General features: G+C 41.0%; 1 protein-coding gene across 1 annotated transcript in view; it reads right to left on the bottom strand.

The window, feature by feature from the left end:
• Positions 1 to 15023, bottom strand: part of cps1 (carbamoyl-phosphate synthase 1, mitochondrial) — a 250918-nt gene that overhangs the window by 132074 nt on the left and 103821 nt on the right. The window contains exons 22-25 of the mRNA XM_060928996.1: positions 13421 to 13562; positions 13271 to 13336; positions 5994 to 6057; positions 3877 to 4058 (exon numbers count right to left, since the gene is read on the bottom strand). Coding sequence (XP_060784979.1) covers positions 3877 to 4058; positions 5994 to 6057; positions 13271 to 13336; positions 13421 to 13562 — 454 coding nt within the window. The remainder of the gene's footprint in view (positions 1 to 3876; positions 4059 to 5993; positions 6058 to 13270; positions 13337 to 13420; positions 13563 to 15023) is intronic.

Below are 15023 nucleotides of genomic sequence, written 5' to 3'. Positions count from 1 at the left end.
AAAATGTCTCGACTATATTTTCTATTCATTTTACAACTTATGGTGGGAAATAAAAGTGTGACTTTTCATGGAAAACACAAAATCATGGATTAAAGCAAAAAACAAAATCATCTGACTGAAAAAAAAGCTCCATGTCGTTGGCCCAAACCACATCAGCGATGCGGCAAATTTTAAACGCTGTGTTGTCCATTATCCCCTCGGCCCCTACTTATAGTACATTTACATAATTTTAACAATGACTAAAGCTAAGGCAAGACTTTACCATTGTCATTACTGGCTATAAATGATGAAACATCAAGTTTTCAGCGCAAAGTGCAAATTTATTTCAACAGTACTTTAGTAATGCACAGCAGTGGTTAAGAGAAAAGTGCAAGTGCAGTCGAACTTGAACCATGCTTTCAAAAGAGTGGAACAGAAAGAACTTGCAAGAAAAGTAAAGTGAAAGTTCACTTTTTCTGCTTCTTCGCAGTGAAGCCAAAGGCATCTAGTTTTTTGCCATTGCTTCCATAGACTTTTTTTATGGCAAACTACACAAAAGCACACACCTGCCATTTTCATCTTTTTGCACCATGAACTAAATGGCTTGCCATTATCGCCCATTTCATTTCGCCAAGCCCATCTCCACTTATTCTTTACCGTTTTGTCGATGTCTGACACATCTGTGCCTTCATTTAAAAGAAGCGCGTCCATGCTGGCAAAACCGAAAGTAATTTGACGCGCTCTAGTGATGGAAATCGAAGGGCCTATATCAGGTGGCCTTATACGCAGTACTCGAGTTGGGGGGGAGGCGTCCCCCTTCTGAAATAAAAATCTCAAATCATCCCCCTTATAAAACGACCATCCCCCCATCACATCCCTTGTGCCATTTTACCAATTAATGTGGAAATTAGCCTACTATTATTTTAACAAATATTACTACCATTTCAACATTAGAGGCTTTGCGCAGTGATAGCCTACATGTAGCCGGATAAAAAAGACGCATATTTATTTATTTGGTTGCACCTCTCATTCACACCTATACGGAGGTTTCAGTCACTGAAAACAGCTACTTTTGCAAACTCTGGGCAGAGTGGAGATTTCTGAAAACTCCATCTTCAGACACGCGTGTAAATCGGGAAAACGAAGCAACAGTGGGCGAGAGGGCGCGCGCGAATATAATGAGTCATAGGTGTGAATCTTTCACCGAATGCCAATTGTCCCGGTTCTTCATGAAATCGCACATGCACACACAAATTCATCAGGTTAACTTTCAAATAACTGTTCTTGTGCACTTGCGACACCGGAGCCACTTTCCTGAATTTTGAGCTTCGGAGTATTGGCTTCTTTATCTATTTAATCAATGAATTTATTTGTCACATACATTAAATTACTAATGTAAACCATTAGTAGCCTATTTAAGCAATAGCTGTTTTCTCCACTGTCTTCCGACCTTTTGTGCTGAGTGAATAAGACACTTCATTACACTCCACTGACCGACTTCCAATTCCGGACTTTTTTGAAAATGTAAAATATAGGCCTACGAGATGTTTTTTTGGGACTTAATTCGCGTTGGTCCTTCACTATTAATTTTTGAGACTGACGAGGCACTAAATACTGTGGAATTATTTTCTCCTTACTATGAAGTTTGGCATCTTAAACAAGTGTCGGGAAATCTTGCAGCCTGACTCTGCAGCCTCCAATGTTTAAGCGAACTGCTGAAACCATAATGTTTCAAGATTAAATTGTAGGCTAATCAAACCAAAGAAAAACACAGCCTTTCCAGAACGTTGTCTGCCGAAGCCTACAAAACGCTTAATAGCAAAGGTGTTGCTGCGGCTTCAACTTTTCACCTGATCACCTTTCAATAGGCAAATATCATTATTGCTACTACTATTAGTAGTAGACAAGTAACCTAGTTGCCTAGTAGTAGGACAGCCAAATAGTTTCATCAGTGGCCGAGCCTCCCCGGGACTAGACAGTAGCGGAGGCTGTATTTATTTATTTATTTATTTATTTAGGCCTATCTAGCGCAACAACTTATTCCTTTACATATACTCAAACATAGCACAAGAAAGGGTTCAAGAACAGGCAATCACAGCAGCTTGGTGAAGTTCTAAATCACATCGGTGTCAGACCTATGGGCCTACCCCCCCCCTTTTTTCCCTCGGATCTGATTCACTCTCATAAATCCGTCATAGCGACGGAAAACTTTAATCCATGCAAAATTGTCTGGGTGACCCCAAACTTTTGAACGGTAGTGTAAGGAAAAACTGTGACCGAGGTCTGGAAAATGCTGACCGAGGCCAAAGGCCTTCGAAAGCATTTTGTTGCTTGACTGACAGAGTTCACAACAGACAACAATGTTCTTTTCATCTCTGATTGTCACAATTTCAAAATAATGGCAGTATTTACAACTTTGGAAAGCAAGTTTCTCTTCTATTAGCTCATCCTCCATCACTGTTTGTTTGACCTACTGCACATTCACATCATAGTAAGATAGCCTATCTAGGACAAAATTCAAATCGTGTTCAGGTAACGACGTGATACTTGGATTAGTAACTGCAATATAATTACCGTTTTAGAAATTGTAATCCATTACATTACTCCTTACTCCAGAAAGTATTCAAATTACAGTAACATGTTACTGCACAACACTGAAACTCACACTGTCCCTTTTCATACAATGTAGCACTGTTGGATTTGCGCTCAAAAACTGAAACAAGCAATTACGATCTAAATATACAATCTAAATGCATAAACCAGAACATCAGGGACGTAGTAGCTCAGCTGGCCTGCCATCAAAACAACCATGACTACTAAAACATCACAGAACTGAAATCTGACAATGTGCGAGAGGACCAACCTCCATGACAAATTGTTTGTTTACCACAGGAAAATCAACAAAGGACTAAATTTTGTTCCTCATGTGAAGATCTACCCAAAACGCCAATCAGAACTAAATTTGCATGATAAACGAGAGAGGAGACACAATTCCAGTAAGAGGAAAATTTGTTAAGTTGACCTAATTACTAATTTGTTAGCAAAACATTGACAATACAATGATCAAGTTTTGTACAGACGGTTGAGTTCTTTCAAATAAAACAATCAGAACTGAAATCCATTGAGAACTGAGGGAGGAGATACAATTTAACTGAAAATAAACAAAGTTGTAAACAAATTGTTTGCACAAAAAGCAAACAAACGACCAAGTTTTGTTCCCCGAGGGAAGATCTACCCAAAACATCGATCAGAACTGAAATCAGGGGAGAACTGTGAGAGGAGATACAATTCTAATGAGAAGTCCCAAAACTCATTAAGGAGACCTAATTAGCAGTTTGCTAGCAAAAAAATTGACAATACGATGTCCAAGTGTTGTGCAAAAGGACCAGTTCTATCAAACGAAACAATCAGAACTGAAATCCACTGAGAATTGAGGGAGGAGATATGATTTAACTGAAAATAGACAAAATTGTAAACAAATTGCTTACAACAGGAAAATCAACAAACAAATGACCAAGTTTTGCTCCTCAAGGTTAAGATCTACCCAAAACATCGATCAGAACTGGAATCGGATGTGAAATGAGATACAATTCTAGTGAGAAGCCTGGAAAAGTCATTAACTTGGCCTAATCACTAACTCGTTAGCAAAAAATTTGACAAAACAATGACTGAGTTTTGTGTGGTGTGATGAGTTCTTTCAAACAAAACAATCGGAACAGAAATCCGTGGAGAATTGACGAAGGAGATACGATTTGACTGAATCGTGGATGACGGACGCCACACCATGGCAACAGCTCATCGGCCTTATGGTCGGATGAGCTAAATATGTATATTGCATCAACAAAAATAAATCCAATTAAAAAAGAAACAAGGAAGTGATGACCTTTGACAGCTTACCTCCTGATGGTTAATATCCAGAACGCGCTCGAGCGTGAGCTCCTCGAAATAGAGGCGGTCGCACTCATCGAAGTCGGTGCTGACCGTCTCGGGGTTGTGGTTCACCACCACTGTGCGCTTGCCCATCCATCTGAGGGCGCGAATGCTGGACACAGCACACCAGTCGAACTCCACACTGCTGCCTGGAGCACAGGAGACAATCGAACTGGACCCACATTCACTCATCACTCCAAACACTTTCGTAAGAGATGGAGATTACACCCCAGTTGTGCTTTTTCAAGCAAACAGTACGGCAGTGGAATCGGCTGTGCACTAGAGTTTGAATAAACAGAAGAAGTGAATAGACTGAGAAATAGCCATAGATCTACATCCGTAATTTATGTTCAGTCCGATGTGTTCAGTCTAGAGGTCGCCTGATGAAGTTTTCAATTCCAGACTCCACTCTATCACTGGCATCACTTGAAGCCTGACAGACCACGCGGTTTAATACACAAGAGCAGTCAGAGTGTGCAATCTGTTGCAGGTTTCCTGCAGAAACATTTCCTGGCATTTACATTGTCCAATTTATTAGCCATCCCAATACCACCATGTGCCCAAACCATTAAAAACCCAAATTACGCTTCACCTGCTCCAGCTAGTCAAGGGTTTTGGGAGCACCCCAATATCAGAGCCATCTGTTTAAAGATTATTAGGTTACAGTTGATGCGTAGAGAGATGTCAGTGTAGAAAATGCAAAGCTTTTTGCAAACACTTTCTTTAACAAATAAAGCACAGTGTTATAGGAAAATAATCAGCGATGGAGTGGTATGATGAAGTGCAATTCCTGATCCCGCCCACTTCCCAAAGTGTTTTATTTATCTTATACTACAGGACTTTACTAAAGCTAACCAGTTCATGTTAACAACATTTGTTGAAAAAAACAGTCAGTCATTCTTATATTAGCATTTGTTTCTCTCTCTCTCTCTCTCTCCTGAAGACTTTCCCATGGTGGAAAACTTACCAAAACTGGAGACTCCTTCCATAAATTTAAACAAACACCTCAAATGCCAATGTTTAGTTGTTCTTACAGAAACCATATTAGAATGTGTGCCTGTGAGTTACAGCTGCATTACTGACAGAGCTGCTGTTCTAGAACACCGTCACTTTCTGACTGTGACGCTGTGGTATAAGGAACAACAAAATGGACCATGTGATGTTCGTTCTTTGGGGTCGAAAATGACCATGACTTCAATTTGGTGGGTGGCAGTTGTGGGTCCAGAGGTGACTGATGAGGCCAATCTGGGCTTTGAAGGTCCTCCCACATGTCAGGCATGCACGGGTAGGTGCTGTAGTGGGGCTGGCGATGGTTTGAGCTCATTTCTTCTGGGTCTCAGTGATGCTACATGTGCACCACTGGTGAGCTTTGCTTGCCATGCTGGAGGATCCTGAGCAAGCGACTCCCAAGAGTTGAGATCAATTTCTAGGGTTGAGAGGGCCACTTTGAGAGATTGTTCTTGAAGTGTTTCTTCTGCCCCCCAGATGAGTGCTTGCCTTGGCACAGCTCTCCATATAACAACTGTTTGAGCAGTCGACTATCTGGCATCCTGACAACATGGCCGGTCCATCTGGCTTGGGCTTTCTGCAGAAGAGCGTTAACGCTGGGAACTCCAGCCCATTTTAGGACCTCCGTGTTGGGGATGTTGTCCTGCCACTTGATATGAAAGAGTTTGTGGAGGCAGGTCAAGTGGAAGTGATTGAGCTGCTTAGCGTGTCTGCTGTAGATAGTCCAGGTCTCACGGGTGTAAAATAGGGTAGTAAGTATCACAGCATGGTAGACCTGTACTGTATGGATCATTACATGATAACTAACACACACTGTGCTTAGAAAATGGATGAGCTTTAGTATCTAACTCTAAAGGTATGTATGGTACATTTCTTTAAACCTCCGGCAATGCTCTTGTACCTGATACACTCATACCAGCACCACACACAGTCCCATGTTAGTGTCAGTGTCAGTGATATTACCATCACCCAAATAATATCTGGTCAGACTTGATCCTTGGTGGTGCTTTTCCAGAGGGGGCCAATACATTGTGCATGTTAAAAAATATATATATACACACAGGCCAATTCCTCACCGATGTGATAAGGACCACAGCCTAAAACCATCACGCTCTGATCTCTGAAGTCCAGGTCATGTTCCTGTTAGAACAGAACAAGCATCAAAAAATGTCATGTCATAAAACAGCAGAACTGACTGTATTTTGTGGTTTTTTTTTTTTTTAGGAACAACAGACTCCAATAAATGATTCATATGTAAATAATATTGGCTGTCTTTTTTGTGGTCTATCTGATATATTCCATTCAGCTAGCATGATACTGAATGAGCTGAAGACAAGTACAGTAGCTGAATGGAATATATCTGATCTCATCTAATCTCATTATCTCTAGCCGCTTTATCCTGGTCTCCAGGCTGGAGCCTATCCCAGCTGACTACGGGTGAAAGGCGGGGTACACCCTGGACAAGTCGCCAGGTCATCACAGGGCTGGCACATAGATAAACAACCATTCACACTCACATTCACACCTACGGTCAATTTAGAGCCACTAATTAGTCTAACCTGCATGTCTTTGGACTGTGGGGGAAACCAGAGCACCCAGAGGAAACCCACGCGGACACGGAGAGAACATGCAAACTCCGCACAGAAAGGCCCTCGCCGGCCACGGGGCTCGAACCCGGACCTTCTTGCTGTGAGGTGACAGTGCTAACCACTACACCACCGTGCCGCCTATTATTATTATTATTATGCACATTCCTTTCGGGTGTTCAATGCGTCTTTCTCTTTCAAAATTCTCTCGAATTCTTCCGTATTTAACAAAGCAAACCTGGCGGCCATGTTTGTTTACAAATTGTCAGTCGCTCACTAGTGCGGAAGTTTTACGTCGCTGACGTGTGACATTGTCATGTTGTCTTAACAACCATGCAATATCCTAAACCATATTCAATGCTCTTTCTCCTTTGGGTAGAGTGATGTAATACACATAGGATAAGCGATATGCTAACAATATTGCATGCTATCGAACCAAACGAATGAAACCCGCTGGAAGGGAATGTGGCACAGTGTGCTTGTGCTTTTGGGAAAAATCAGAATAACACTTGCCACCTGACATGGGGACTGTCTCATTCCTGTCTTCACATGATTTGAAGCAGCATTAACTCAGATATACTGATCATAATTAAAACTGCATCTTATCCACTCTTTGGAACATGACAACTACCTAGCAACAGCCTAGCAACCAACTGATATATCAATCACATCACTAACTATATTCTTTAGCCTGTTTAGCTTTTTATCCTTGAAATGTTTATCTGTTAAACGTGGATCTGAAACTGCGGATAGAAGTGAATCGGATATACAGCTTGCTTTTGTGTACATAAATACCGATGATAAAGTTTAATTCATAAATTACACATAATTTGACATCTACAACGGTAATTAATGATAAAATAAAAATGAGACCATCAGTGACGGCGTAGCTCACTCTGGCCCCGTCTAGTCCAGAAGGAACGATCTAAAGTGGGCCATCTTACGCAATGAATGTTGCAAGCTACGTATATACACTATATACAAGCTATATATAGAAGCTACAGTGCTGAGCGTAAATGAGTGCACCCCCTTTGAAAAGTAACATTTTAAACAATATCTCAATGAACACAATTTCCAAAATGTTGAAAAGACAAAGTTTAATATAACATCTGTTTAACTTATAACGGGAAAAAGTAAGGTTAATAATATAAACTTAGATTACACATTTTTCAGTTTTACTCAAATTAGGGTGGTGCAAAAATGCGTACACCCCACAACAAAAACTACTACATCTAGTACTTTGTATGGCCTCCATGATTTTTAATGACAGCACCAAGTCTTCTAGGCATGGAATGAACAAGTTGGCGACATTTTGGCAACATTAATCTTTTTCCATTCTTCAACAACGACCTCTTTTAGTGACTGGATGCTGGATGGAGAGTGATGCTCAACTTGTCTCTTCAGAATTCCCCAAAGAAAATAATTTCTTTACACCACAAAGGTGAAGGCTACAAGAAGATCAGCAAAGCTTTACTTATCAGTCAGAATACTGTAGCAAAAGTGGTACAAAAATTTAAGAAAGCTGGAACTGCACCCATCTCACAGAGACGTCCAGGTCGTCCATGGAAGTTAACGCCTCGACAGGAGCGTCTTCTGATGAGAAGGGTTGAAGAAAATAGGCATGCAAGTTCACTGCAGTTACAGTGGTGCTTGAAGGTTTGTGAACCCTTTAGAATTTTCTATATTTCTGCATAAATATGACCTAAAACATCTTGAGATTTTCACACAAGTCCTAAAAGTAAAGAGAACCCAGTTAAACAAATGAGACAAAAATATTATACTTGGTCATTTAATTATTGAGGAAATTGATCCAATATTACATATCTGTGAGTGGCAAAAGTATGTGAACTGCTAGGATTTGCAGTTAATTTGAAGGTGAAATTAGAGTCAGGTGTTTTCAAATCAATGGGATGACAATCAGGTGTGAGTGGGCACCCTAAGAACAGGGATCTATCAAAGTCTGATCTTCACAACACATGTTTGTGGAAGTGTATCATGGCATGAAAAAAGGAGATTTCTGAGGACCTCAGAAAAAGCGTTGTTGATGCTCATCAGGCTGGAAAAGGTTACAAAACCATCTCTAAAGAGTTTGGACTCCACCAATCCACAGTCAGACAGATTGGGTACAAATGGAGGAAATTCAAGACCATTGTTACCCTCCCCAGGAGTGGTCGACCAACAAAGATCACTCCAAGAGCAAGGCATGTAATAATCAGCGAGGTCACAAAGGACCCCAGGGTAACTTCTAAGCAACTGAAGGCCTCTCTCACATTTGCTAATGTTAATGTTCATGAGTCCACCATCAGGAGAACACTGAACAGCAATGGTATGCATGGCAGGGTTGCAAGGAGAAAGTTACTCCTCTCCAAAAAGAACATTGCTGCTCACCTGCAGTTTGCTAAAGATCATGTGGACAAGCCAGAAGGCTATTGGAAAAATGTTTTGTGGATGGATGAGACCAAAATAGAACTTTTTGGTTTAAATGAGAATCGTTATGTTTGGAGAAAGGAAAACACTGCATTCCAGCATGAGAACCTTATCCCATCTGTGAAACATGGTGGTGGTAGTATCATGGTTTGGGCCTGTTTTGCTGCATCTGGGCCAGGACAGCTTGCCATCATTGATGGAACAATGAATTCTGAATTATACCAGCGAATTCTAAAGAAAAATGTCAGGACATCTGTCCATGAACTGAATTTCAAGAGAAGGTGGGTCATGCAGCAAGACAACAACCCTAAGCACACATGTCGTTCTACCAAAGAATGATTAAAGAAGAATAAAGTTAATGTTTTGGAACGGCCAAGTCAAAGTCCTGACCTTAATCCAATGGAAATGTTGTGGAAGGACCTGAAGCGAGTAGTTAATGTGAGGAAACCCACCAATATCCAAGAGTTGAAGCTGTTCTGTACGGAGGAACGGGCTAAAATTCCTCCAAGCCGGTGTGCAGGACTGATCAACAGTTACCGGAAACATTTAGTTGCAGTTATTGCTGCCCAAGGGGGTCACACGAGATACTGAAAGCAAAGGTTCACATACTTTTGTCACTCACAGATATGTAATATTGGATCATTTTCCTCAATAAATAAATGACCAAGTATAATATTTTTGTCTCATTTGTTTAACTGGGTTCTCTTTATCTACTTTTAGGACTTGTGTGAAAATCTGATGATGTTTTAGGTCCTATTTATGCAGAAATATAGAAAATTCTAAAGGGTTCACAAACTTTCAAGCACCACTGTATCTAAAGAAGTAGAAAGCCAAACTGGGGTGACTATTTCCCGTGACACAATACGGCGTACACTGCAGAGGAATGGCATGCATGGATGCCGTCCATGAAAGAAGCCTCTCCTAAAGCCCAGGCACAAAAAGCCCACCTAGAGTTTGCCAGGGCCCATGCTGACAAAGATGAAGACTACTGGGACTCTATACTCTGGAGTGATGAGACCAAGAGAAATGTTTTTGGAACTGATGGCTTCAAAACTGTATGGTGTCGCAAAGGTGAGGAATACAAAGAAAAATGCATGGTGCCTACAGTGAAACATGGTGGTGGCAGTGTCCTTATGTGGGGCTGCATGAGTGCTGCTAGTGTCGGGGAGCTGCATTTCATTGATGGCATCATGAATTCACAGATGTATTGCTCTATACTGAAAGAGAAGATGCTACCATCACTCCGTGCCCTTGGTCGTCGTGCACTTTTCCAACATGGCAATGATCCTAAACACACATCTAAGGCCACTGTTGGATTTCTGAAGAAGAACAGGGTGAAAGTGATTCAGTGGCCAAGTATGTCTCCTGATCTGAACCAAATCGAACACCTATGGGGAATTCTGAAGAGACAAGTTGAGCATCACTCTCCATCCAGCATCCAGTCACTAAAAGAGGTCGTTGTTGAAGAATGGAAAAAGATTGATGTTGCAAAATGTCGCCAACTTGTTCATTCCATGCCTAGAAGACTTGGTGCCGTCATTAAAAATCATGGAGGCCAGACAAAGTACTAGATGTAGTAGTTTTTGTTGTGGGGTGTACTCATTTATGCTGAGCACTGTATATAAACCCTAGGAATGCTGACCTATTTGCCAGAAAGAACCCAAAACGATGAGGAATTGACCGAGAAGAAGTGATTTACGTGAAATGCGGACGACACTGGACAACACATGATGCCATAAATTCGTCGCCTGTCAACTGCATGAGCTAATAATTATAACAACAATATACTGGAATAAAAGTTATGTGAATGGGCTCTCTGTCTCTCTCTCTCTCTCCCTGTGTCTCTCACTCTGTCTCTTTCACTCTGTCTCTCTCTCTCTCTCATGCTCTCTGTCTTGCGCTCTCTCTGTCTCTCTCCCTCTGTCTCACTCTTTGTATCTGTCTTGCACTCTCTCTGTCTCTCGCTCTCTGTCTTTCTGTCTCACGCTCTCTCACTACGTTCACACTGCAAGGCTTAATGCTCAATTCCGATTTTTTTGTGAAATCCGATTTTTTTGTGAGGTCGTTCACATTAACAAATATATGTGACTTGTATGTGATCCTCAGTATGAACGAAAAGCGACCTAAAAGTGTTCCGCATGCGCATTGCAGGATACGACGACGTTACACGCAGTGAGCATGGCCAGTGTTTACGGAAGTAACCTAAAGTTTCCTGTGTATGACAGTAGCCAGCATGGAGTACCTGGCAATGATGCAGTTGTTGTTGCGACGGAGCCAGAACATGCACAATAGCCTGATGTTAAGGAGGAGGTTGAGAAGGAAGGGTTTTGGCTCAGGCGTTCTGCGGGGTAGTGACTGCAACCTCCGTTCAAAGGAACGTGTGGGTGCGGAGTCGCAGCCAGGAATGGTGGGATGTAGATGTGCTTCGCTCCTTCACCGACACCGAGTTCATTAACAACTTAACAATAGTGACGTTTGTGGCTTGTTGATGACGTGTAAGTCGGATGAATGCGACCTGGCGGTTCAGACTGAAGTCGCATATGAAAAGATCGGATAGGAATCGGAATTAGGACCACATATCCAAACGGCCTGGGTCGGATTTGAAAAAATCGGATCTGTGTCGTTCATATTGTCAATAAAAGAACGGATGCAGGTCACATATGGGCGAAAAAATCGGATTTGAGTCACTTCAGCCTGCAGTGTGAACGTAGTGTCTGTCTCTCTCTGTCTCATGCTCTGTCTCTATCTTCCTGTCTCTCTCTCTCTCACACACTGTCTCTAATGAAGAGGATTCTCACGTTTTCGCTTAATATTTTTAGCCTGGGATGAACCATAGAAAACGTTTAAAACTGATTTAAAATTACCGCACAGGTTTTGTACTTTTTTTAAATGATATTTTAAATAAGCTTTTGCATTACTATAAACTGTTTGTGAGCTTTTGTCATATCAGCTATTTTTTTTTCTTTTTGGCTGAGCCCAGGTTGTAAAACTCGGCCGTGCTTGTATATACATTATCGTTTCTATTGTAACAGCTCATTCACAGTTACATTCTACAGTAGACAGTCTGCATAAATGGATTCAGAACATGTATAATCACTGATATGGAAAGGTTTTACATGTGGAGATGTTTATGAACATTCTTGTAAGGAGTCTCCAGTGTCAGTGCGCTTTTTTTTTGGGGGGGGGGGGGGGGTGGCTTTTTACCTGTTCCTCATCACACCTCAGCACTCAGGGTCACAACCACACGCCCTCAGTGAGAAGTGTTGTTCCATGTCTCTGTACCGGACCACACCAAGCCATTCCATTTCCTGTACTGGCTTCCGCAACATTGACCCTGCTTTTGTTTATACTCGGACTCTTGCCCCGATGTTCTGTTCGCTGACCGACCAACCCTCTGCCTGTACCTGACTCTGCTTCCTGTCTCACGTTTTGGATTTGGCTGCTAGTTTGCGACACACCCACTCTCCCCTGCAACTGCGTCTGTAAGTGCCTGCACCCACTGACATACGGTACACTACCGTTCAAAAGTTTCGGGTCACCCAGGCAATTTTGTGTTTTCCATGAAAAGTCACACTTTTATTTACCACCATAAGTTGTAAAATGAATAGAAAATATAGTCAAGACATTTTTCTGGCCATTTTGAGCATTTAATCGACCCCACAAATGTGATGCTCCAGAAACTCAATCTGCTCAAAGGAAGGTCAGTTTTATAGCTTCTCTAAAGAGCTCAACTGTTTTCAGCTGTGCTAACATGATTGTACAAGGGTTTTCTAATCATCCATTAGCCTTCTGAGGCAATGAGCAAACACATTGTACCATTAGAACACTGGAGTGAGAGTTGCTGGAAATGGGCCTCTATACACCTATGGAGATATTGCACCAAAAACCACACATTTGCAGCTAGAATAGTCATTTACCACATTAGCAATGTATAGAGTGGATTTCTGATTAGCTTAAAGTGATCTTCATTGAAAAGAACAGTGCTTTTCTTTCAAAAATAAGGACATTTCAAAGTGACCCCAAACTTTTGAACGGTAGTGTAATGTAAGTAATATCAGGAACTAACCGGTTTTGTGGACCTTAAAGGTAACTGTAAGTAGATAAAAAGTACGAGGTGTTATTCTTTCAGAAATAATCATGCAATCGCAGGCAATTTGATGCGGTACAGTGTAAAAGAGAAAGTCTTACAAGATGTGCTGTTAATGAACAATAATCAAATCCACTCCTGTCATAACTACACTGTTCCTTACGCTGTTCTATTATCCACAGCATTTTGTTGTACAAGTCCATATCTGACTATTCAATACATTGGCATTATTTTGATGAGCACAGTGTCTCACCTGGCCATGGTAAGTACAGTACAGATAGTTAGTGACAGCCGGATATTCTGCAGCTAGCGTGTCGATCTGAAAGACACAGCAGACAATACTATTAGTACAGCCATCCTTCTTTCACTGATACTGGTGGTTCTTAGAGCATGGTACCCTGACCTGTTTGACCCAGGGCTGGATGTTGTGGCTCAGTCTGAGGGAGCGTGTCTCCGCCTCAGACGCCCCGAGGGCCCGGCCCACCTGCCGGTCTGAGAAACCCTCCTGCTTGGCCTTCAGCAACAGATCTGCTGGAACGGTGGAGCTGAGAGGAGAAAACACAGGAGCTGAGCATTCATTTCATATTAATGACTTAAATCCATCAATTAAGACAAAAGACAAGCTGTTCAATTGCGAAAAAAGTAACGGCATCTTATCACAGGAGGAACAGTTTGTGTGTGTCTGTGGTTGGTAACGTGCTGCGTTACAGGATCACCACAGCTAAGAGGCGCTCCTTCACCGTTTTGTCACCATTTTGATGTTTTCAGTTCTCTGTGAGCTTTGCCTTTTATGAAGGTTTGAGGGTGAGGCTAAGTGTGAATCGACTGCACCAGGAACCAGCTCAGTAATTTGTGCACATGGGTAGAAAAAAAAATGTACGTATGACCAAAACTTTTGTAAATCTGGCAGGAATGTTTATTTTTGTTTTTTGTTTGGCTAACGAAAAGCATTTACACAGAACTTTACTAAACTAGAAGAGCACTCAGTAGAGTCCATATCTCCACCAAGCCACATATTATCAACATCAAAATCAAATCGCTTGACCCTAGGATAATACTAAAGCTGTCCACCAAATTTCATCCAAATCTGTACTTTTTGAGTTACGTTGGGAACAGATAAAATCATCATGGATCCACATACATATCTGGATTTCCATCAAAAACTAAATAATGTTTCCTTGGCCGATGGCTCACATTTCCTCCAAATTTAACCAAAATGAAAACATAACCATGAAGATGGATAAATGAGGCCCACACTTCAAAAACTAGCTACAGAAGATGATTAGGGCCACTGTGAGAAAAAAAAAAAGTGAGTTCTGACTTTAAACTCAGAATTCTGACTTTAAATTCAGAATTCTGACTTTAAACTCAGAATTCTTTTTTCTCAGAATTCTGACTTTTTTCTCAGAATTCTGACTTTAATCTCAGAATTCTGACTTTCACTTGGTAAGACATGTTAGAATAAGTTGGTTGCAATCTAAAACTAGATTTAATAATCTCAAAATTGGTGTCTTGTTTTCTTCTAATAAGAAATGCTAGATCGTCTCAACTATTTTCAAGATGTTTTCTCTTGCTAAGATATCATTTTTTGCAGTGCATCGGTTGAGTGCTCACTTGTTTTCACTGGTGTGTATACACAGACTTAACTCTTCTTACATTTTTGGTTAAATAATATTTGTAATTTAAAGTCAGAATTTAAAGTCAGAAACTTTTAAAGTCAGAATTCTGAGGAAAAAAAAGTCAGAACTCACTTTTTTTTTCTCAGTGGCCCTAATCCTCTTCCGTAACTAGCCATCCTAATATAATAAAAAACATAATAAATTTGAGAACATTTAGACTATAATCAAGTGAAATAATCTGCAAGTGCGGTAAGATAATTACACTTGGTAAGACATCTTAGAATAAGTTGGTTGCAATCTAGAACTAGGTTTAATAATCTCAAAATTGGTGTCTTGTTTCCTTCTAATAAGAAATGCTAGATTGTTTCAACTATTTTCAAAATATTT

Source organism: Neoarius graeffei, chromosome 9, assembly GCF_027579695.1.
Source record: "Neoarius graeffei isolate fNeoGra1 chromosome 9, fNeoGra1.pri, whole genome shotgun sequence".
Taxonomy (NCBI): Eukaryota; Metazoa; Chordata; class Actinopteri; order Siluriformes; family Ariidae; genus Neoarius; species Neoarius graeffei.
The sequence above is the reverse complement of the archived record's forward strand: the minus strand, read 5'-3'. Positions and strand labels throughout refer to the sequence as shown.